The sequence below is a fragment of the Xyrauchen texanus genome, chromosome 45 (assembly GCF_025860055.1).
Source record: "Xyrauchen texanus isolate HMW12.3.18 chromosome 45, RBS_HiC_50CHRs, whole genome shotgun sequence".
Taxonomy (NCBI): domain Eukaryota; kingdom Metazoa; phylum Chordata; class Actinopteri; order Cypriniformes; family Catostomidae; genus Xyrauchen; species Xyrauchen texanus.
The window spans coordinates 26,572,253-26,596,025 of record NC_068320.1 but is presented as its reverse complement, the minus strand read 5'-3'; the positions used below and the strand labels follow the sequence as shown (position 1 = coordinate 26,596,025).

The window sequence follows — 23,773 nt, the reverse complement described above, 5'->3', positions numbered from 1 at the left end:
TGGCACGCTTTGTACGAAGCATTTTTCCTAGACTAAAGTTTGTGCAGACTCTTAATTTGAAAAACACATCAAGTTCCGCTAGAGAGCTTAGTGAAGACGACTTCACGCCGCAACATCTGGACGCTTTCATTGAAGAAAACACATTTTGAGCTTAATGGCAGTTAGATACAGTAATTCAGTTCAGTTCAAAACTGTACTTATTTTATATAAACCAATACGAATATAACTCTTGACCCTCTTTATACTATGTTTAAGAGGATGGCTGAATTTGGTCCAGATTCAGGGGGACGAGTGAAGGTGGCTACAGTATGATGCGGCTAATGTTTATGCCATTGTTTTGATCTGAAATGTTGTGGCAGAATTGATTATAGAGTAATTGATTTATAATAGCTATAATTTATTATGTGAACTTTATCTCCAGGGAGTGACTCTCGTGAAACCCATCGTGTTTGGAAACGTTGCGCGATATTTTGGCAAGAAAAGAGAAGAAGATGGTCACACTCATCAGTGGACAGTTTATGTGAAGCCCTACAGAAATGAGGTTAACAACTAACTAGTTTAATTTTAAGTGGTGTATATTAATATTAAGTCAGCAAAATAAAAGTTTAAACTGGTATACTGACATTTTTCCTTCTGATATTTTCAGGACATGTCTGCTTATGTCAAAAAAATACAGTTCAAATTGCATGAAAGTTATGGGAACCCTTTAAGAGGTGTGCAATTCAACATATATTATATATATATATATATATTATAATTATTATTATAGTATAATCAGTGTTGGGTAAGTTACTAAAAGTAAAAGTTAAAAAAGTAATTAATTACTAACTACTAATCGCATCTTCTACAGTGTAATCAGATTACTGTACTAATTACTCTGTCTGAAAAGTAACTGCATACTTAACTTATTACTAATTACTTTCTAAAACCCTGATCAAGATTAAAAATACAAGGATAGACATGAAACTGTTCTTTTAATTCTTTCAAATAAATCATATACAATCAAATAAATTATTCATGAACTGGCCAAAGAATTTAAAGGGGCGGCGTTACATTAGAACGCATACATTTTAACGTTAGATGTTAAATTTTGATTTTAAATTCACTATTGTTTATATAGAATTGTTCTTGAGTATATATAGAAGTAACTGTAATTAAATGACTGAAACATTAAGAGTAATAAATGTAATTTGATTACAGTAAATAATTACTTAATAATGCATTACACCCAACACTGAGTATAATGTCATTGTACTATAATGTTGTTGTTAATAAAACCCAGTATTCTTGTTTCAGTGGTTACAAAGCCACCGTATGAGATCACAGAGACTGGATGGGGAGAATTTGAGATCATCATAAAAATCTTCTTCATCGATCCAAATGAGAGACCGGTGAGATGCGATACATGACTTTCCTTCTCTCATTGAAAATGAATACAACTTTGGGCATAACGGTCCATAAATGCAGAAGATTGATGTTGTGCTATTGTTTTTGCAGGTCACCTTGTATCATCTTCTGAAGCTGTTCCAGTCAGACTCCAGTGCCATGCCAAAGAAGACCGTTGTATCTGAGTTCTACGACGAGATGGTGCGAAGTTGATCAGAGCAGCACGAATTGACAATACGGAGTAGCAAATAATCTTAAAGGGACAGTTCACCCAAAAATGAAAATTCTCTCATCATTTACCTTCATGCTATCCCAGATGTGTATGACTTTCTTTCTTATGCAGAACACAAATTTAGATTTTTAGAAGGATATTTCAGCTCTGTAGGTCCAAACAATGCAAGTGAATGGTGGCAAGATCAAAAAAGCACATAAAGACAGCATAAAAGCAATCCATATGACTCCAGTGGTTTAATCCATGTCTCCAGAAGCACTATGATATGTGTGGGTGAGAAACTGATCAATATTTAAGTCCTTTTTTTTACTACAAATTCTTCTCCTTGCCTGTAGGTGGTGAAATGCACAAAGAGTGCGACCCGCCAAAAACAGAAGAAAGTGAAAGTGGAGATTTATAGTAAAAAAAGGACTTATATATTGATCATGTTGCTTCTGAAGATATTGATTTAACCACTGGAGTCGTATGCATTGTTTGGACCTATAGAGCTAAAATATGCTTCTAAAAATCTTAGTTTGTGTTCAGCAGAAGAAAGTAAGTCATACATATGTGGGATGGCATGAGGGTGAGTAAGTGATGACAACGCAAATTTTATTTTTGGGTGAACTGTCCCTTTAAATGATGCTGGCTTTAAGGATAGTACATCAATAATCTGTTTTAAACATGGTGTGCAATGACTGCTCTCTCTTTCTATGTAGATATTTCAAGATCCTACAGCCATGATGCAACAGCTTCTAAACACCACCAGACAGCTGACATTAGGCGCTTACAAACACGAGACAGAGTGTAAGTCACTTATATACCTTTATAGCTCCTAATGGACAGCTTTAAACAAGACGGTGTAAATACTAAGAGATGCATACCTAATAAACAGTACTTTTATATCCTGTGTTAACAATCATGATCTAAACATTCAATGTTCTTGCAGTTGCAGAGTTGGAATTGCGAACACGAGAAAAACTGGAGGCAGCGAAGAAGAAGACGAGTCTGGAGATCACAGAGCTGAAGGAGCGATTGAAAGCTTCCAGAGAAAACATCAACTTTCTGAAGGGAGAGATACGGAGACTGGAGGAGGACGACCAGATGAAAGAGCACTGAGGACTTTCACAACATCAAATGTGTCTGTCCCGTAGCGTAACTGTGGACATAATGAAGAAAGACTGAACCGTCGCGCTTGACATTTGCGGGATTTGCTTTATAAGAGAAAACATTTGCTGGATGGATCGTTTCAGTTTTGAATGTGTATGTCATAACATGGGATGGCCTTTTTTAACCACAAACACAAACTCTGAGTATTCATTGAGACTTTGAGTTCACATCTACTTGACAAAAGTGCATTTTTGTATGAATAAAACATTTTCTTTCTTACAAAATTTGTTTTTGTAACTTTTATTTTTCCAGTTGAATTTTTCCTTAATAAATCAGAAATCAGAATGAGATTTATTGCCAAGTATGCTTACACACACTCACACACACATGCACACACACTCACACACACACACACACTGACACATGCATATACATACACACACACACACACAGACACATGCACATACACACACACACTGACACATGCATATACATGCACACACAAACACAGACACATGCACATACACACACAAACACATACACACTCACAAACACATGCGCATACACACACATACACAGACACACTCACACATGCACATACACACACAAACTCAGACACATACACACACACACTCACAGACACATACACACATCCACACACTGACACATGCATATACATGCACACACACACACAAACTCACACACACTCACAGACACATGCACATACACACATACATACACACACAAACACATGCACACTCACACACACAGGCACACACACATACACAGACACACTCACAAACACACAGACACATGCACATACACACACAAACTCACACAAAGACACATGCACATACACACACAGACACATGCACACACACACACACATTCACACACTCACAAACACACACATGTTGGTCTACCTATCATTATGAGGACTTTCCATAGACATAATGACTTTTATACTGTATAAACTATAGATTCTATCCTCTAAACCTAACACAACCCCTAAACCTAATCATCACAGAAAACCTTCTGCATTTTTACATTTTCAATAAAACATTGTTTAGTATGATTTTTAAGCGATTTGAATTATGGGGACACTAGAAATGTCCTCATAAATCACATTTATATACATAATACCCTTGTAATTACTAATTTGTAACTTACAAAATTGTCCTCGTAAATCACAAAAACACGCACACGCAAACACACATACACACACATACACATGCACACTCACAAACACACACACACAGACACATGCACAAACACACACAAACACAGACACATGCACATACACACACAGACACATGCACATACACACACATACACACACACACAGACAGACACATGCACATACACACACACATTCACACACTCACAAACACACACACACGCAAACACACATACACACACACATACACACACAAACACACACACACAAGTAATTTGTATGGGTGGGTAAAATCAGGGACGGATTACAGACCGATTAATTCATCATAATGTTAAATGATATAGTCTTTGACTTTGTGTCGATGAAGGGGTTCTTCCAGGGGCGTCGGACTGGGGGGGTAAAGGGTACCGAGTACCCAGGGCCCGAGGCAGGGGGGGCCCCTTAGAAGTCAGTTTTCTATACATACATATTTGGTACGGGGGCCCAGCAAGATGGTTTGTACCCAGGGCCCAAAATTTGGTGCTACGCCCCTGGGTTCTTCTGCTTTACTGATGGGGGTACTTAATGGCAAGGGCGTAGCATCCGTGCGGGACGTGGGGAAAACGTCCCCCGGTTTCTTTAAAAAAGGTGATTTCTGTCCCCCCGCACTTTTCCAAGCTAAACCCATACCAAGTCCAAATGGTGGATTTATACATTATGTTTTGCGTTTTGTTACTTTGGGCTGATTGAGCGACCTTCCAGCCAATCACAGGTGAGTTTCATGAGCCGAAACAACCCTTACGTAACAGCCGTCAGTCAGACAGTCTAATCAACGTCGCTCCGTTCATCTCTACAAAGTTTCTTTCAACAATGCTCATTAATTCATGTATTTTATCAGCATTGATGTTGATCTAAATGAGTAATCTAGAGTAATACACAAATGAGAGTTATTAATCTGCATATCGTTCTTGATTGGCAGCATTACGTGAAATGCACTGCAGAGAAAAAACAAAGGACAATCCTTCTGTTAAACACATTGTAAGTGGAGTTTATATCAGCGCACAAGTCTTCATTAAGTGGTGCTTTTACATCATGTTTGTGAGGGAATAGTGTGATTGGCAATTTAAGCAGATTAGTAGATCTGTGTTAAATATGTAAAGCTGTGTTTAATGTCAGCTCCTGTTATTTATTTCTATGTTCGTGTGCAGTCGATAAACTGTATATAAGACTATTATTGTTGTCTTTTGAGAGAAGTTATGCTCAGCAGTCAGGGGCGCCTTAATGCACAGGCTTATACGGATTGAAGCCCAGGGGCCTACAACTCCCACAGGACCCAGGTTGCAGCCATGGGGCCCATTTTCCCCATCCATGTTCGCGGGAGGAGCATGTTTAAACGCTTTTAGCGGGAGACGTGGTTGTTGACATGGTGACAGTGCACAACCCTTAACGACATCTGTGTAGTGCTTGTTCAAAGCACAGTAGCCCCCCTCCTCCCTCCCCAGATCCACAAATGGAAGGGGACATCTGCGGACCAGAGAGCCCGTGGGACCAAAGGTACCTTAAAGCGCCCGTCAGCAGCTTACAAACTGTAGGGAAATGAGAGATTTGCTTTGTTCTTATAATGCTCAAAAACTTCTACTAAAGTCTCTTTGTAGGTCTGTAGACAAACACATTTTAAAGGATTAACATTTTCTTTTGATCGTTGATTCAGTGACCAACTCATTTCACACAGGACACTCATTTGTCACCTGCTGGCATCACCAGAAATGGTCACTGAATCATTAAATGGACCTGAATGTTTTTTAGTGAACGTATTCAAAACACTCGAGCCATTTGGATACATTTAAATCCCACAATGCACAAACACAGAGTAAAAATACAATTGTGCACATGCATAGTGTTAAGCTTGAGCTCTTTTATTGTCATGTGTGAAACAAAAGCAAATGCTCTACAAGATTTTAATACTGCAATTATGTTGCAATACTTGAATCTTTAAAACACAAAAGGTTGGGAAACTGGCTAAAGAGACTTCGATTTAAAAGATGTTGTGCTTTTTGGCTCCACAAGAGGTTGATAAAGTGCAATCATAACAGCACCTTCATCCTAAAAATACCAGTGGTCAGTTATTGCAACCCTCTTCTGAGATTTGTCTATAAGAGTTCATAAATAGGTGGATGAATTTTTCATCTAGAGGGTAAAATATAAATATAAACCATAAAAATGGAAAAATGTGCAAGATAGGTTAAAAATAACCCATCTTGCACATTAACTTTTTAATTCACATATCAATTAAACATTATTCTAGTAATAAAACAAAAATGAAATTTAAAAACTAAACAAAACCACATGTTACGATTCATGTTGGGAAACCATAAAGGGTCTATATAATCTTTTCACTTTGCTCAAGGAAGCCTTTAATATTCTTTTTATGAGTATAGACGCTGATTATCACCCCTGGAGTCGCGAGTTCGAATCCAGGGCGCACTGAGTGACTCCAGTCAGGTCTCCTAAGCAACCAAATTGGGCCGGTTGCTAGGGAGGGTAGAGTCACATGGGGTAACCTCCTCGTGGTCATGATTAGTGGTTCTCGCTCTCAGTGGGGCGTGAGTTGTGGTGAGTAGCATGAGCCTCCACATGCTGTGAGTCTCCGCGGTGTCATGCACAATGAGTCACATGATAAGCTGAATCTTGTCCTCTGCCACCCGAATTGAGGCGAGTAACCACAAGAACATACTAAGTAGTGGGAATTGGGCATTCCAGATATGGTTCCAGAATTAAAAAAAAAGGGTTCTATTTAGAACCTTTTAGGGGTTCCAAATATGAAGCGAACGAGAACCATTTTGAGTTCTATATGGAAGAGTGTTGCCAATATGCTGGTTATAATCAGTATACACTGTTAATAGTTCTGTAAGACCATTTGATTACTTTCAGTCTGATGTAATATTCTTAAAGGTGCAGTATGTAAACATTTTCAAGCAATTTAAAAAATGAGCCCTTCCCGGACTTCCTAGGTTGCCTATTAATGCCTGTAGACTGATTTTCATGTGAAGGGAGCGGAAAATCCAAAGGATGTGACATTTAAGCATGCTCCCGAGAGCCTTGGCTCAGTAATACCTTCTCTTCCGCTATTCAACAGAGACAACAAACTGCAACACTAGGCAACGTTATCTTAGAAATGGAATCCAGCAAATATCTGGCTCGATGATTTTTGTTTTTGGCAACATTCAGAGTAAATTCTAGACTGTTGTACGTGAAAATCCAAGGACATCAGCAGTTACAGAAATACTCAAACCAGCCCATCTGGCAGCTACAATCATGCCATGGTCCAAATCACTGAGATCACATTTTTTCCCCATTCTGATAGTTGATGTGAACATTAACCGAACCACCAGATTATGCACTGCACTGCTGCCACACAATTAGCTGATTCGATAATCACATTGTTGGTGCCAGACGGGCTGGTTTGAGTATTGCAGTGGTAATCGAAATGCCCCCCTGAAAAATATTTGATTTAATAAAGCATGACAAAAAATTCAAGCTTCAATAAGAATAACAAAAAACACACCTACATATTCAGTAGTAAGCATATCAAAAATAAGCATTAATATAGATTCACTGTTCACCAAATAACGATGGATTTATTAAGATGTTACTAAGACAACAAAGTGTTCTCCGCCATGATTGTTGTTTTGCCATTAGCTCCGCCCTAATCTCTATGGAGTTATACTTGTGCCACAATTCTGCACACACAAAATTATATTTAGAGTGCACAAAAATTGTTTACAATATTTTGAGCATACAAAAAGTTATTTTGCACGCAGAGTGGGTAGGAGGAGAAAGCAAAATGTAAGAATTCTGAGCAAATTCACATTCAAATAAACTTTTCAAATAAAATTTTGTTTGCTCTAATTCATCTTGTGCACACAGAAAAATATTTGTGCATTCAAAATATCATCTTGCGCATGCAAAATTACTTTTTGTTTGCTCAATTTCATCTTGTGCACGCAGAATCTTTTTTTTGTGCATTCAAAATATCATCTTGCGCGTGCAAAATAACATTTTGTTTGCTCTATTTTATCTTGTGTGCGTGCAGAAACATTTTAGTGCACTCAAAATATCATCCTGCATGTGCAAAATAACTTTTTGTTTGCTCTATTTCATCATGTGCGTGCAGAAACATTCATGTGTGCTCAAAATATCATCTTAACCATGCAAAATTACTTATTGTTTGCTCTATTTCATCTTGTGTATGCAGAAACATTTATGTGCGCACAAAATTTAATCTTGCGCATGCAGAAAATTTTTTGCACTCACAATTTCAACTTGCGCGCGCAGAATTGTGGCATATATTTAACTCCATAGCTGCTGGCCTGAAACTGCTGTGACGTATGACTCTGCGGCTCTGCAGATGGATACTATTGAACCTTGTAAGCTTATTTTTGGTAGAGGGGTTCTGGTAATGGGGCAGCTCTCTCTCTTTCTCTCTCTTGGGCCTGATGAGAGTCAGAACGGAGCTGCTCGAGCTCACATTGGATCTGTTGCAGTTCATCAAGCGAAATTAGAATTTATTTAGACAAAAATCACAACGAAAACAACCAGGCTTCACGTATCGGTCGGGATTACCTTTTTAAGTGTTTCCTCCTCTTCTTTTTCCTGTTTCTGGAGTGTGAGCGATGGAGAGATGGATAAGTTTAGCTGGTTTTGGTCTGTGTGAGGGAGTTTCATTCGGGCGATGAGTCCTGTGAAGAGATTTCATACATCTGACTGGAAAAACACGTTTATTGGCCTCATCTACACGCATGATATGACTATAGTAAGTACACATTTACTTCATATTTCATAACATTAAAACCGCTTTGCTGTTATTAGTTATTAGCTGGCTACGTAATTAGCATAGTAGCTTCGCTTACTATTATATAATACAAACAAAACAATACTTTGGGGCTTATATTTTCTCTTTTGGGTCGGTTAATTTGGTGTAAAACAGAGATTAAAACTTATATTTTCTCTAGTGTAAGAAAGTGTGACCCCGACGTGTTAAAGCATGTGTGTTTCAATAAACTCAAATCAAAGTAGCCTATACCTACAAATAATACGAAAAAATAAATAAAAAATAAAATTAGAAATGTTTGGTAACATTGTATATGCGTTATAATACTTACGTATTCATATATTATAATGCATTATAATACTTACCTATTCATATATTATAATGCATTTTAATACTTAGCTATTCATATATTATAATGCATTTTAATACTTAGCTATTCATATATTATAATGCATTTTAATACTTACTTATTCATATATTATAATGCATTTTAATACTTAGCTATTCATATATTATAATGCATTTTAATACTTACTTATTCATATATTATAATGCATTTTAATACTTAGCTATTCATATATTATAATGCATTTTAATACTTGCATATTCATATATTATAATGCATTTTAATACTTAGCTATTCATATATTATAATGCATTTTAATACTTAGCTATTCATATATTATAATGCATTTTAATACTTACCTATTCATGTATTATAATGCATTTTAATACTTACATATTCATATATTATAATGCATTTTAATACTTAGCTATTCATATATTATAATGCATTTTAATACTTACCTATTCATGTATTATAATGCATTTTAATACTTACATATTAATATATTATAATGCATTTTAATACTTAGCTATTCATATATTATAATGCATTTTAATACTTAGCTATTCATATATTATAATGCATTTTAATACTTACCTATTCATGTATTATAATGCATTTTAATACTTACATATTAATATATTATAATGCATTTTAATACTTACCTATTCATATATTTTAATGCATTTTAATGCTTACCTATGCATATATTTTAATGCATTTTAATGCTTACCTATTCATATATTTTAATGCATTTTAATACTTATATATGAATATATTTTAATGCATAATAATACTTACCTATGCATATATTTTAATGCATTTTAATACTTACATATTATTATATTTTAATGCATAATAATACTTACCTATGCATATATTTTAATGCATTTTAATGCTTACCTATGCATATATTTTAATGCATAATAATACTTACCTATGCATATATTTTAATGCATTTTAATGCTTACCTATGCATATATTTTAATGCATAATAATACTTACCTATGCACATATTTTAATGCATTTTAATACTTACCTATTCATATATTATAAAGCATTTTAATGCTTACCTATGCATATATTTTAATGCATTATAATACTTACCTATTTATAGATTATAATGCATTATTAGTTTCTACAAATCTCACAATTATAGTAAAAAAAGACTTAAATATTGCTCAATATTGGTCAATTTCTCACCCTCACCTATGATATTGCTTCTGAAGTTATAGATTTAACCACTGGTGTCATATTGGATTACTTTTATGCTGCCTTTATATGCTTTTTTGAGCGGTAAACCTTTGATCACAATTCACTTGCATTGTAAGGACGTACAGACCATTCTTTAGCTTGCTATAATAAACATGTTTTAAAGCACCGTTCCATTCACATTAACTGCTATATAGACATTTTGTCACATTTTAGCAATCTTTTATTCAACATTTCTTTATACATGTTCCATCTAATGATTTGTAAACAATGTTCAGTATCAGTGCACCTTTAAGTAGTACTAACAGTCAGCTTTTATCGGTGTGATTCGTAACACTCCACCACCAGCATTCATTCTCAGAGCTCCATAAGGATTTAGTGGTTTCTAGAACCCAGCCTGAAGCCTGACCATGCTAAAGTAACCGTTTAGCCGATTCTTACTTGTTGACCCAGGTGGACATGCCTCACGTGACAAGGATCTGGAAGTTCAACAGCACTTTTGAGCAATGCAAATGTAAAATTTTGTGAATTTTGAGTAAATAGTGTGAAATACGTTTTTTTGCAATTTGGTGTGTATCGCATTTGCACTCTTTAAATTGTTTTATCTATCAGCATTAAACTGGCTATCGGCTATCCTACTTTCCTACTTCGGCATTTGACCACTAATAATGAATACAATGACTGGAGACCTGCCCATCAAAGAAACCTTCTTATAAGATTGATATGCGTCTAGATGGCATGGAGCTTATTGGTACATATTTGGCACGTTTGTAATGGGTGTGGTGTATTTTAGGTCACATCTGAAGTCATGGCAGTTAACTAAAATGATTGCACTTAAGTGAAGAAACTTTGGGTGTGATGACAAAGAAAAACCACAACCTTTTTTCACACTGATATGTGCGGTTCAAGGATTCTACAAGTCTGAGTAGAAACCTAAAGGTAAGTGGCTTGAGGGCAACTCTTCATGCTACAAATGTGCTTGTGTTGATAGATGTGAAGATTAAGATGGAAAAGCCAGATTGCATGGCTACAGATCATAAGAGTAGTCTGTTAACAGCGTGCAGAATACACAGTGTAACACATGCTACCTCAGTCTGTGTTTGTGCTGTTTGTCCAGTGACTCAGCACTGCCTTTATTGGTCCCGTTATTACATTTTACATTTTCTCGGGCACAATTCACATTATTTACTCTTATCAGCAGAACGATGCTTGGAATGCATTAACTTGTCTATATTCATTTTGGGATTTGGGAACGTGAAAGTAAACGTTTATGACTGTTAAGCATTTAATAGTGTTGTGTGTCAATTAGTGGTTGAGTGATTTGGGTTTTTCAATTGCAGATACTGATATCTAGAGAGAACACTGACGAATAGTTGATGTAATGCTGACCTGTAGGATACATAACGTTGTAATTACAGTAAATAAGATCTACAAAAAATAGCTGAAATGAAACAAGCACTTACAGTGGCAAGAAAAAGTATGTGAACCCTTTGGAATTAACTGCATTTGTGTATACGTTTGTCTTAAAATATGGTTTTAAATTTTAATAACTTTAATAACACACATTATTGTATTGTTTGTGTACATATCGAATACATCATTCAAACATTTACAGTGTAGATTGGAAAAAGTATGAACCCCCAGGCTAATGACATCAACAAAGCTAATTAGAGTCAGGAGTTCGCAAACCTGGCTTCCAGTTAACAAAACGAGATTGTAGGTGTCGATTAGTTTGCTATTCACAAGAAGCATCTGCTGATGTGGACCATGCCTTGTAAGAGCTTAGATATTCATCTGCACACTTAGACAAATTGTCTACAAATGGAGGTGATTTAGTACTATATGTACTCTCTCTAGAAGTGGCCGTTAGATATTCATCTGTCCACAGTTAGACAAACTGTCTATAAATGGAGGTGATTTAGTACTATAGGTACTCTCTCTAGAAGTGGCCGTTAGATGTTCATCTGTCCACAGTTAGACAAATTGTCTATAAATGGAGGTGATTTAGTACTATAGGTACTCTCTCTAGATGTGGCCGTTAGATATTCATCTGCACACTTAGACAAATTGTCTATAAATGGAGATGATTTAGTACTATAGGTACTCTCTCTAGAAGTGGCCGTTAGATATTCATCTGCACACTTAGACAAATTGTCTATAAATGGAGATGATTTAGTACTATAGGTACTCTCTCTAGAAGTGGCCGTTAGATATTCATCTGTCCACAGTTAGACAAATTGTCAATAAATGGAGATGATTTAGTACTATAGGTACTCTCTCTAGAAGTGGCCGTTAGATATTCATCTGTCCACAGTTAGACAAATTGTCAATAAATGGAGGTGATTTAGTACTATAGGTACTCTCTCTAGAAGTGGCCGTTAGATATTCATCTGCACACTTAGACGAATTGTCTATAAATGGAGGTGATTTAGTACTATAGGTACTCTCTCTAGAAGTGGCCGTTAGATATTCATCTGTCCACAGTTAGACAAATTGTCTATAAATGGAGGTGATTTAGTACTATAGGTACTCTCTCTAGAAGTGGCCGTTAGATATTCATCTGCACACTTAGACAAATTGTCTATAAATGGAGATGATTTAGTACTATAGGTACTCACTAGAAGTGGCCGTTAGATATTCATCTGCACACTTAGACAAATTGTCTATAAATGGAGGTGATTTAGTACTATATTAGGTACTCTCTCTAGATGTGGCCGTTAGATATTCATCTGCACACTTAGACAAATTGTCTATAAATGGAGATGATTTAGTACTATAGGTACTCTCTCTAGAAGTGGCCGTTAGATATTCATCTGTCCACAGTTAGACAAATTGTCAATAAATGGAGGTGATTTAGTACTATAGGTACTCTCTCTAGAAGTGGCCGTTAGATATTCATCTGCACACTTAGACGAATTGTCTATAAATGGAGATGATTTAGTACTATAGGTACTCACTAGAAGTGGCCGTTAGATATTCATCTGCACACTTAGACAAATTGTCTATAAATGGAGGTGATTTAGTACTATATTAGGTACTCTCTCTAGATGTGGCCGTTAGATATTAATCTGTCCACAGTTAGACAAATTGTCTATAAATGGAGGTGATTTAGTACTATAGGTACTCTCTCTAGAAGTGGCCGTTAGATATTCATCTGCACACTTAGACAAATTGTCTATAAATGGAGGTGATTTAGTACTATATTAGGTACTCTCTCTAGATGTGGCCGTTAGATATTCATCTGCACACTTAGACAAACTGTCTATAAATGGAGGTGATTTAGTACTATAGGTACTCTCTCTAGAAGTGGCCGTTAGATGTTCATCCGTCCACAGTTAGACAAACTGTCTATAAATGGAGGTGATTTAGTACTATAGGTACTCTCTCTAGAAGTGGCCGTTAGATATTCATCTGCACACTTAGACGAATTGTCTATAAATGGAGATGATTTAGTACTATAGGTACTCACTAGAAGTGGCCGTTAGATATTCATCTGCACACTTAGACAAATTGTCTATAAATGGAGGTGATTTAGTACTATAGGTACTCTCTCTAGAAGTGGCCGTTAGATATTCATCTGTCCACAGTTAGACAATTTGTCTATAAATGGAGGTGATTTAGTACTATATTAGGTACTCTCTCTAGATGTGGCCGTTAGATATTCATCTGCACACTTAGACAAATTGTCTATAAATGGAGGTGATTTAGTACTATATTAGGTACTCTCTCTAGATGTGGCCGTTAGATATTCATCTGTCCACAGTTAGACAAATTGTCTATAAATGGAGGTGATTTAGTACTATAGGTACTCTCTCTAGAAGTGGCCGTTAGATATTCATCTGTCCACAGTTAGACAAATTGTCTATAAATGGAGGTGATTTAGTACTATATTAGGTACTCTCTCTAGATGTGGCCGTTAGATATTCATCTGCACACTTAGACAAATTGTCTATAAATGGAGATGATTTAGTACTATATGTACTCTCTCTAGAAGTGGCCGTTAGATATTCATTTGTCCACAGTTAGACAAATTGTCAATAAATGGAGATGATTTAGTACTATATGTACTCTCTCTAGAAGTGGCCGTTAGATATTCATCTGTCCACAGTTAGACAAATTGTCTATAAATGGAGATGATTTAGTACTATATGTACTCTCTCTAGAAGTGGCCGTTAGATATTCATCTGTCCACAGTTAGACAAATTGTCTATAAATGGAGGTGATTTAGTACTATATTAGGTACTCTCTCTAGATGTGGCCGTTAGATATTCATCTGTCCACAGTTAGACAAATTGTCTATAAATGGAGGTGATTTAGTACTATAGGTACTCTCTCTAGAAGTGGCCGTTAGATATTCATCTGTCCACAGTTAGACAAATTGTCAATAAATGGAGATGATTTAGTACTATAGGTACTCTCTCTAGAAGTGGCCGTTAGATATTCATCTGTCCACAGTTAGACAAACTGTCTATAAATGGAGGTGATTTAGTACTATAGGTACTCTCTTTAGAAGTGGCCGTTAGATATTCATCTGTCCACAGTTAGACAAACTGTCTATAAATGGAGATGATTTAGTACTATAGGTACTCTCTCTAGAAGTGGCCGTTAGAAATTCATCTGTCCACAGTTAGACAAATTGTCAATAAATGGAGATGATTTAGTACTATAGTGTTTTTTTTGGACTGATAAACTAAGGTTTAATTCTTTGGGATAAACACACAGCACTACATATGGCATAAAAAGGGCAACGCATACGACATGAAAACATCGATGGAGTGAGCATCATGATTTGGGGCTGCTTCGAGTCCTGGAGCGCTTGCCATCATCGAGGGAAAAATTAATTCACAAGTTTATCAAGATATCCAACAGGATTATGTCAGGGTGGCTGTGCGTCAGCTGAAGCTCAATAGAAGTTGCAGCAGGATAGTGACACCACAGAATGGCTTCAAAAAAAGAAAATGCACCTTGTGAAGTGTCCCATTCAGAGCCCAATAGAGGTGCCGTGGAATGACCTCAAGAGAGCCGTTCACACCAGACATGCTGCGAATATGGCTGAGCTGAAGCAGTTCTGTGAGGATGAATTTTGTGCAGGTCAAATCCGCAGCTACCGGATACACTCGGTTGAGGTTATTGCTGCCAAAGGAGGATTGACCAGTTATTAAATCCAAGGGTTTGCTTACTTTATCCACAGCACTGTGAATGTTTAATGGGACGTGTTTGATAAAGACATGAAAGATTATTATTGTTTGTGTGTTGTTAGCATAAGCACATTGTGTTTGTCTATAGTTGTGAATTAGAGGAAGATGAGATCCCATTTTATGGACAATGAATGACATTTATTAATCTGTTCATTCCAGAGGGTTTCCATACCATTTCTTGCCACAAAATATTAATTTAAATGTTTTTTTGAAAACAAATTATTTCCTTTGACGATGCTGTCGATAGGCTAGATTTTGGAACTGGCACTAATAGAATGGGCACTTTGCACATGGGTTGTTGCTTATGTTTTATCAATGATAAATAAAGTATTTAGCATAGTTTTAGGTGGTTTGCCACCTTCCTCACTTAAGTGAGCTTGGCTAAGTTTTTTGGTTAAACGGAACTCATCAGGAACTTGTTAGAGTTGATACGGTTGTATGTGTTTATGCATGGCAGAAAAAAAAAATTATACTCAGATTAAAATGTATCGGCTTTGAGACAATTCTGAGTTCTGTAGAATAAAGGAAGAGTTGTGAAGGGCGTCCAGGTCTTTTCAGTGGCTCAGTTTGCAGTGAAATAGCTTCATTTAGCATTTCTGTAATTCTTTGATCAGAATATCCATGTTGGAAGAATTGTGCTGAATCATCATTGGAAGAATCATTCAACAATGAGACGGAGAGCCAGAACCATTCATCACATAACCTTCAGTTTGCGATTTGAACAGTAAAGCTCCTTTTGTTTGTTAAGGTTTTAGAGTAAACTTTAAAGTTGAACTGAAGAATATCTCACACTCAACTCCTTGGAGCATTTTAAGGGAGTAACTTGGGCAAATGTGAATAACCCAGCCACAATTGACTTTACCTGGCATTCAATTATAATCCAGTGTTTCCATAATATGCATTCAACATTAGCGCTGAAATTTCACATGGTTCATAAATATCCTTGAGGCAACGCAACGCTTAGTATGCGCTTTCTACACTGCTTCTAGTCGTGATGTTTCTTTCGTGAACATAACAGTCTTTTTGAACGAATCAAAAAGCAAACAAATCGTTCTTGTTCTCCTCCATACACCAACTCATATTTCTCGTTCACTAACATCTCTCGCTATTAAATTCAACGAGCGCTAGTTTGAAGCACGAGACCACTTTAGTGGCTTTTCATGCCTGTAAAGACTGACTATAGCACGAGCCAACAGCATTCGAGTGCGGGCTGTGAAGGAGCATATCTTTGATTTACATTGACACTTAACAACTGCACCCTTCACTGTAGGAGCGAGGATTAGGATCTGTTGACCGACTGAAGGAGAGGAGGGGATTTGTCCTTTGTCAATCATTTGCTTTGGTAATCTCATTCAGGGAGAGAAAGTGGTTGGATGAATTATGAGTTAAAGTGACTGATGACTTCACAATGACATCAGGAGGCAATTGAACCAATTATTATTAATTATAGTCTAATATTGTTTTCTTTTTGTATAGTCATGCACAGCAGTTCACAAAATCATAGCTATGCTTTGTTGTCATTGGTGGGGAAAATGCTGATGATACTTTTAACACACTCTGATACATTTAAAGTATTATTGGACTTGTTTCGGTTGTGAACGACTCAGTGCTTTATCAATTGTTTAATTTCTTACTCAAAACACATAAAAGATGTTTATTTGATGGCAAACACTGGTTAAGGTGTGATTTACAAAAATGGTCACAAAACAAATCCGTGAACAAATCTAATATCACTTTTCCACGGCACGTTACGGTTCGACTCGACTCTTTACATTTCTGAGCTTGCATTTCCACTGCCTAGTGCCGCCTCAATGTGGTTGGGATTATAGGCTGATCGTCATAATTGCGCCACCTCTACTGCCGTGACATCATCTTAAACGCGTCACAAACATTACAGACCATAAACAATAGCACAACCGCTAGCTGTTAGCTACTAGCTCATTGTGTTGCATAAAGCAGTTGTTGATGGTGATTTTACACAAGTGTAACAGTTAAATTGGCCTGTTTGTTTTAGAAGCAAACTTTCCAGTAGCTGGTCGACTAAATAAAGTGAAGCTTTCAAGCAGAACATAGAGTTAACATAACAAAACATACCATCCTCCATCGTGGACTCAAATAACCCCGTGGCCGAGTCCCGGGCACTCTCCCTCCCATTGCTCGCCGGTCTAGTTCCATAGATAGCGTCCATTTGGTCAAACCACTTCCACATTCTGGCTGTTGTGGTCCTTCATGGTTCTGTAGTCACTTAAGTTTTTATAACTTTTCCCTACACTGTTGGTAGGTCCGGTGGTAGCCGTGTGCATCCAACAGCTGAGACACTTCCTGAAAGATGTTTTCGTTTCGTGTCGTTTTGTTCGTCGCTAACAAGAGGACCGTCTGCACCTTGATTATTGACCAAGGCGTGGTGTCGCGCACATCCATTTCTATTTACAATTCGGAAGTCGCGTTAACAAACGATACTGTTATCGCTGTTGCTAACTTTAAAACTAGCGGGTTGATGTCCCGTGTCGTAAATCCAGTGACGGCGGTAGTGACGATTCTCTCTGACCAATCAGTGATCTTCAGGGTTTTTACGTCACATTCAGTATCTGCTCGGCTCGCTTGGAACCTCGACCGAGGTGGTACTAAAAAAGTACCAGGTACCAGGTACTATCCACAGTGGAAAACCCTAAAAAAGCAAGCAGAGTCGAGTCGAGCTGTACCGTGCAGTGGAAAAGCCCCATAAATTACATAGAAACATCATCTTGAATTAATTCACTCATTGTAGTGACATTGTAGTTATAGATTTTTGTGGTGTTTGATACAACTTTAAACTATAGAAGTTGTGAAATAATTGATTTGTTAATAAATGGGGAACAAATCCTAGAGTTTCTCCTGGTTTATGTTATCGATTTGTATTAATGTTTAATTTTACATTTACATTTATGCATTTTGGCAGACGCTTTTATCCAAAGCGACTTACAGTGCAATTATTCATTTATTACAGGGACAATCACCCCGGAACAACCTGGAGTTAAGTGCCTTGCTCAAGGGCACAATGGTGGTGGCCGTGGGGTTCAAACCAATGACCTTCTGATTAACAGCCCTGATTAACAGCCTGTGCTTTAGCCACTACACCACCACCACTCCACGTTTAATAAAAATAGTTCAAGTAATTTTCTGCATTGAAGCATTTCATTATTTCATTATAAAAGCTTCCAGTAAATAAACATACACATGACAAGGCGAACATGAATAACCCAAGGTCTTCTTAAACTATTCCTCCACTAACACGCGTAAATACGGGTCGAGTTTTGCGGTAAATATACCGTAGCTGAAAAGAATCCAATTGTGATCACTGCTGGGAATGTTTCTGCATTAAATAGCTCAAATGTTTTATTGTGGACTACAGCGTGCACTGTAATTTGACGCTGACATCACCAAGTGGGAGTTTAAAATATGATCCTGGATTCAGCGCGGCTTAACTCTCACCAGGTCAGCTGTGAAAAGCACACAGGGTCAGCGGCTGCCCTCTTTGTCCTCAGTGACTGAGCTGAACCATGCTTGATATCTGTATTTCAGATGGATTCTCTTGAGCAATCACTTCTCTTTATCTCTCTCTTTCTCTCCCTCCCCCTTCTCTTGTCCTCTCTTGAGAAGGATCTTGCAGAGAGGTCGGCCGCTCGCTTTCTGATCTTGCGCCTCCCACACAAGCTTAAGCTTGTTTGCTATGTGAGGAGCTAATAGCCTCTATTTCATAGTTTCAACTGGGCGAATCTTACAAAAACATGTCCAGGTCACATTAGTAGGGGCCTTTGAAGTCGGTTTGAATTTTTTACAAATTCCATTTTCTATTTTCCTATATTCCGTGTTTCCATTTTCAATTTTCTAAATTCCATGTTTTTAAAGTTTAATTACATTTTACAAGTCTAATCAAAGGAAGTCATAATACTTAATCAAATTAAAATAGTACAATTCATTTTTAACATAACATTGCACTATTTTTATCAAATGAAATAAACTATTATCTAAAATACAACATTGGATTTATTTAGCTTAAATATACATTTTTATGATATTATTATTACAGTGAATATACAGTAGGAATATATTTTGTGGTAATTTTTAAATTTTATACGTCCATTTAAATGTGAGCAAAATCTTTCAAATTCTGTAAAATTTATTTTTGTAGAGTTTTATTGGTAAATGCAATTTTTATGACTAGATTCCGGAAATCAGTTTTTTCCACATTTGCCCAAAAATAAAAAAAAAGTGGCATGATGACAGTAAAGCCGGATTTTAGAAACTTTTAGAAGTTGTTATATTGCGACATTATTGTCATGACAATTAATATATATAGATATATATAAATTAACTATTACAATCATTTAATTAGTATATATAAATATAATTAAATGATTGTAATAGTTAATTTTTTGCAGTTGAAATATAATTTTGTATGACTTTTTTAATTTTGGGTGAAATATAGCCCAGACATGAGATTCACCCCAAAGTTTCCTTTTAAAAAAAGGCCTGTATTAGAAGTAATTTACATTGTTTAAAATTAATAAAATGGGATGCATTGGATAATCACATTTAATTGAACAAGTTTTAAAAAAGGGAACATCTTTAAAAGGGTGAAAACTATTTGAACTAGTTTGAATACAAAGATTTTTGAAACGGCACGCAAATACTTCCAAATTTCCATTTACGCATATTTTATTTTTTTAAGAGTAGCCTATGTGCAAGTGAAAAAAACACAACTTTTGTTACCTCCCCCGCTCTGACACGATGTCTCTCTTTCTGGGGAGTTAAAGTAAACTTTGGCGGGCTTGTTTGATGTGTGTGAGTCGCTCAGCATACACCAGCTGGCCATACTGGGAGTGCTGGGTTACCAGGGTGACACGACAGCGTGAGGAAGAACTCTCTCTCTCTTTCTTTGTGTATACCAACAGAGCACAACATTAGTGTGCACACTCACTGAAAAGCTCTTTGCCTCTTACCCATCCCACACACACACACACACACACACACACACACACACACACACACACACACACACACACACACACTCGAGTGGGATCTGTGTGCTGCTTTTACACATATGGCTGATCATACTCATAGCCAAATAATGTATCATGCTATTACTAAAGGGTATTTCACCATCTGTATGCTTTATTGACCCAAGTATTGTACACTAGGGCTGAATGATTATCTAATCTAGTTGTGATTAATTTTAACTGCAAAATGATTATTAACATATTAAGTCATGTGCAAACGTGCCTCATAGAAAATAAAAATACGGTTCAAGGAAGGGTGTTCACACCTGAGTCCTCTTAAAAAGAACCAGCCTACATACATACAAATACAGTAATATGTGTAACACTACAGAGCTGTGACCATACACCTTACACACAAGCAGCGAGCAGCACATGCAGACTATTTATGTATTTAATTTAAAAGAACATAACACTACGTACATTCGCGATTTCGATTTTATTTGCAAAGTACATGACTGACTTGAACCGTGAATGCTTACACAACAGTATCAGAAGCAATATTTGCCCCCTGCATTTGATTCTCAGGGCTATATAACAAAATATACTCTATGTTATCCTTTTAGGTTCATTGACATTAACAATAGATCAAATGCACAAGAAAAAAAAGAAGAGGAATTTATTACAAGTACTGCTGGGTTTCGATACAGACTTCCGATTCGATCCAGATTCATATGGGTATATTTCAGTTATAATGTCTCTTTTGCTTCCATATTAAATAAATGATCTCCCAGATAATGTGGTTTAATATACAGGAGACCTTCTAATATGTACATTATGAAATTTCATTTATTTTTTTTTATAATAATATTTTATTAGTTTTTCATCATTTTAACATTTTAGCTTTATAAAAATGAATAAATCAATGTATTTAATCAATAAACCTTTTACATTGCATATATTATATTTGTTATATTTTTATTGTTTAATTGCATGTGTACTATTTACAGGCATTATTTATTTGTTGACACTTGTTTAAAACAAGTACTGTCTCTTTAAGGAAATTTGACATCTCTGTAAACAGTGTCTATAAATTAGCGCATTTTAACGAGAGAGACTTGAATGGCTTTATCTCCTCTATACTATGCCTTTATTTCTCTTTACACTCTTTAGGGTTCTTTAGGGTTCTATATACCTGTATAATAGTAGGGTTCTTTAGAACCCTTTATGCCAAAAAGGTTCTATTTATAAAGGTTTACAAAACAAACAAACAAATTAGAACCCATTTGCACAAAGGGTTCTATAGGCTGATAACTGCTTAATGTGAGAATGCATGTACTGTATGTGTATGTATAATTTACATTATTCAATGTTTTATTTGTATATAGTTTTGAGCACTATAATACAATGTACTTCTTCAGATTTGGTTTTGATATAAAAAAGGATAAATCCCCATTTTGGAATGCCCAATTCCCAATGTGCTCTAACCATGCGTTCAAACCAGAGGAGGCCGAGAGCATCAAAATTCGTTCTGGTTGCCCTGCCAACAATGCTATTGAAGATTCGTGGATGCTCTGATGTTGTTGAAATAGATGGCAACATTTGTTCTGAATGTTTGGTTTTGTGAACTATATTTAAAGGGGCCACAAAACATCCAGACATGTCAACCGGTATCTCTTTGCCGACCTATCACAAGTAGCGTATAGCCTCATGAGTGAGAGGTGGTGGCGTAGTGGGCTAAAGAAAATAACTGTTAATCAGAAGGTTGCTGGTTTGATCCCCACAGCCACCACCATTGTGTCCTTGAGTAAGGCACTTAACTCCAGGTTGCTCCGGGGGGGATTGTCCCTGTAAGTCGCTTTGGATAAAAGCGTCTGCCAAATGCATAAATGTAAATGTCATGAAATCTTTTATATTAACCATAATATTCACTTCATCAACTCATCTGGCACACCAACAATTTCAGACACCTTTGTCCACGCATCATTTTCAAATTTATATCCCTGTAAGCAAACAGGGACAGATCGTATATTACGGGAAAACCTGCCACGGCAATAATCAGTTTCTAATGTTTTGGTGGGAACCAAAGTTTACACAGTTGTGATCTTTTGACTTCGCTAGAGCGGAGCACTTATACGCTAATAGGTTGCCGCCAAACTGCGTCAAAGCTCATTACCATAATCCTCTGACGCCCACAACGGCTAAGACGCACCGGCCACGGATGCGCCACTTTTCACCGCCAAGAGACGCTGACTGCCGTAGAAAATGAATGACTTCCGGTCAATTTGGCGCTCTCAACGCCTCTGGTCTGAACGCACCATAAGTCCTCATGGTGGCGTAGTGACTCGCCTCAATCCGAGTGGCGGAGGAGGAATCTCTGTTTCCTCCGTGTCTGAGACCGTCAATCCGCGCATCTCATCACGTGACTTGCTGAGCGTGTTACCGTGGAGACGTAGTGCCTGTGGAGGCTTCGCATTATTCCCCGCGGCATCCACACACGACACACCACGCGCCCCACCGAGAGCGAGAACCACATTATAGTGACCACGAGGAGGTTACCCCATGTGACTCTACCCTCCCTAGCAACCGGGCCAATTTGGTTGTTAGGAGATCTGGCTGGAGTCACTCAGCACGGCCTGGATTTGAACTCGTGACTCCAGGGGTGCAGTCAGCATCTTTACCCCCCAGGTACAGTCTATTCTTGACAAATAATTCAACATTTTCCAGCCAGTTGCCAAATATATAAATTTTTTGTCGCATAGTGAGAAATTTAGTTGCAAATTTGTGTGATTTCCTCTTATTGTAGTGGTGGGTCGCACAGAGTAAAAGGTCGAGCCATGGCTTTTGAGAATCAATATCGAATTGACCACATAAAAAAAAAAATTTTTTAGCCCAGCCCTAATTTCAAGTGCATACAAACATATTAAATAGCCTAATGGTGGAATTTATTTCTTAATTACTGACTCTAATATATGGGCATCCAGATACTCCACCACCTCCCTACTTTATCCTCTGCTCTTGATAAATCCCACTTCAATCTTTCCCCATCCACTCTAAAAGTTTATTACGAGTGTCTAATCAATAGATCAGATTTGTTTCTTTCCTCTGGTGTTTTTGAGGACAAACCCTTAGTGAGAACTAGAGCACTTAGGCAAATGCTTGTCTGGACTGTTTCTCTGTCAGAGCTATTAAAGTTGAAATAAATCTTTGTCGTAATGAGTGGGTGTGCCGTGGCGCTTATTCATCATGGAGTCAAGCTGTCTGTCACATCTATCTACAGCCCTCCTTTGGAAATAGATGGTTTAAAGCAAGCATGCATTTCTGCATCCTATTTTTCCAAACCCCGA

The 23,773-nt window shown here is 36.9% G+C and overlaps 2 protein-coding genes across 4 annotated transcripts in view; both read left to right on the top strand.

The window, feature by feature from the left end:
* The first annotated feature begins 98 nt into the window (after positions 1–98).
* On the top strand, positions 99–3,034 carry LOC127637690 (YEATS domain-containing protein 4). 2 transcript variants are annotated; one of them, XM_052118900.1, is made up of 7 exons: positions 99–306; positions 422–541; positions 647–713; positions 1,297–1,391; positions 1,498–1,587; positions 2,317–2,404; positions 2,547–3,034. In XM_052118900.1, the coding sequence occupies exons 1-7, from the start codon at positions 247–249 to the stop codon at positions 2,714–2,716; spliced, it is 690 nt and encodes a 229-aa protein (XP_051974860.1). In that variant the 5' UTR covers positions 99–246; the 3' UTR covers positions 2,717–3,034. The 2 variants fall into 2 exon arrangements, with proteins under 2 accessions (XP_051974860.1, XP_051974861.1); XM_052118901.1 differs by having other exon boundaries at positions 99–297; positions 2,547–3,033.
* A 5,247-nt stretch (positions 3,035–8,281) lies between these two features.
* Positions 8,282–23,773, top strand: part of frs2a (fibroblast growth factor receptor substrate 2a) — a 34,054-nt gene continuing 18,562 nt past the window's right edge. Inside the window, exon 1 of one of the 2 annotated variants that reach the window (XM_052118554.1) lies at positions 8,282–8,676. The gene's annotated coding sequence lies outside the window, so the exon portion shown is untranslated. Of the gene's footprint in view, positions 8,677–11,140; positions 11,192–23,773 lie in introns of those variants that run through there. The other variant, XM_052118556.1, reaches the window with a different exon arrangement.

Excerpts from the sequence above, each read along its gene's own strand:
- LOC127637690 (XM_052118900.1), top strand. The coding sequence starts at position 247 with ATGTTTAAGAGGATGGCTGAATTTGGTCCAGATTCAGGGGGACGAGTG. Across the intron at positions 714-1,296 it reads TTATGGGAACCCTTTAAGAG|TGGTTACAAAGCCACCGTAT; the intron begins GTGTGCAATTCA and ends TTCTTGTTTCAG. Across the intron at positions 2,405-2,546 it reads TTACAAACACGAGACAGAGT|TTGCAGAGTTGGAATTGCGA; the intron begins GTAAGTCACTTA and ends ATGTTCTTGCAG.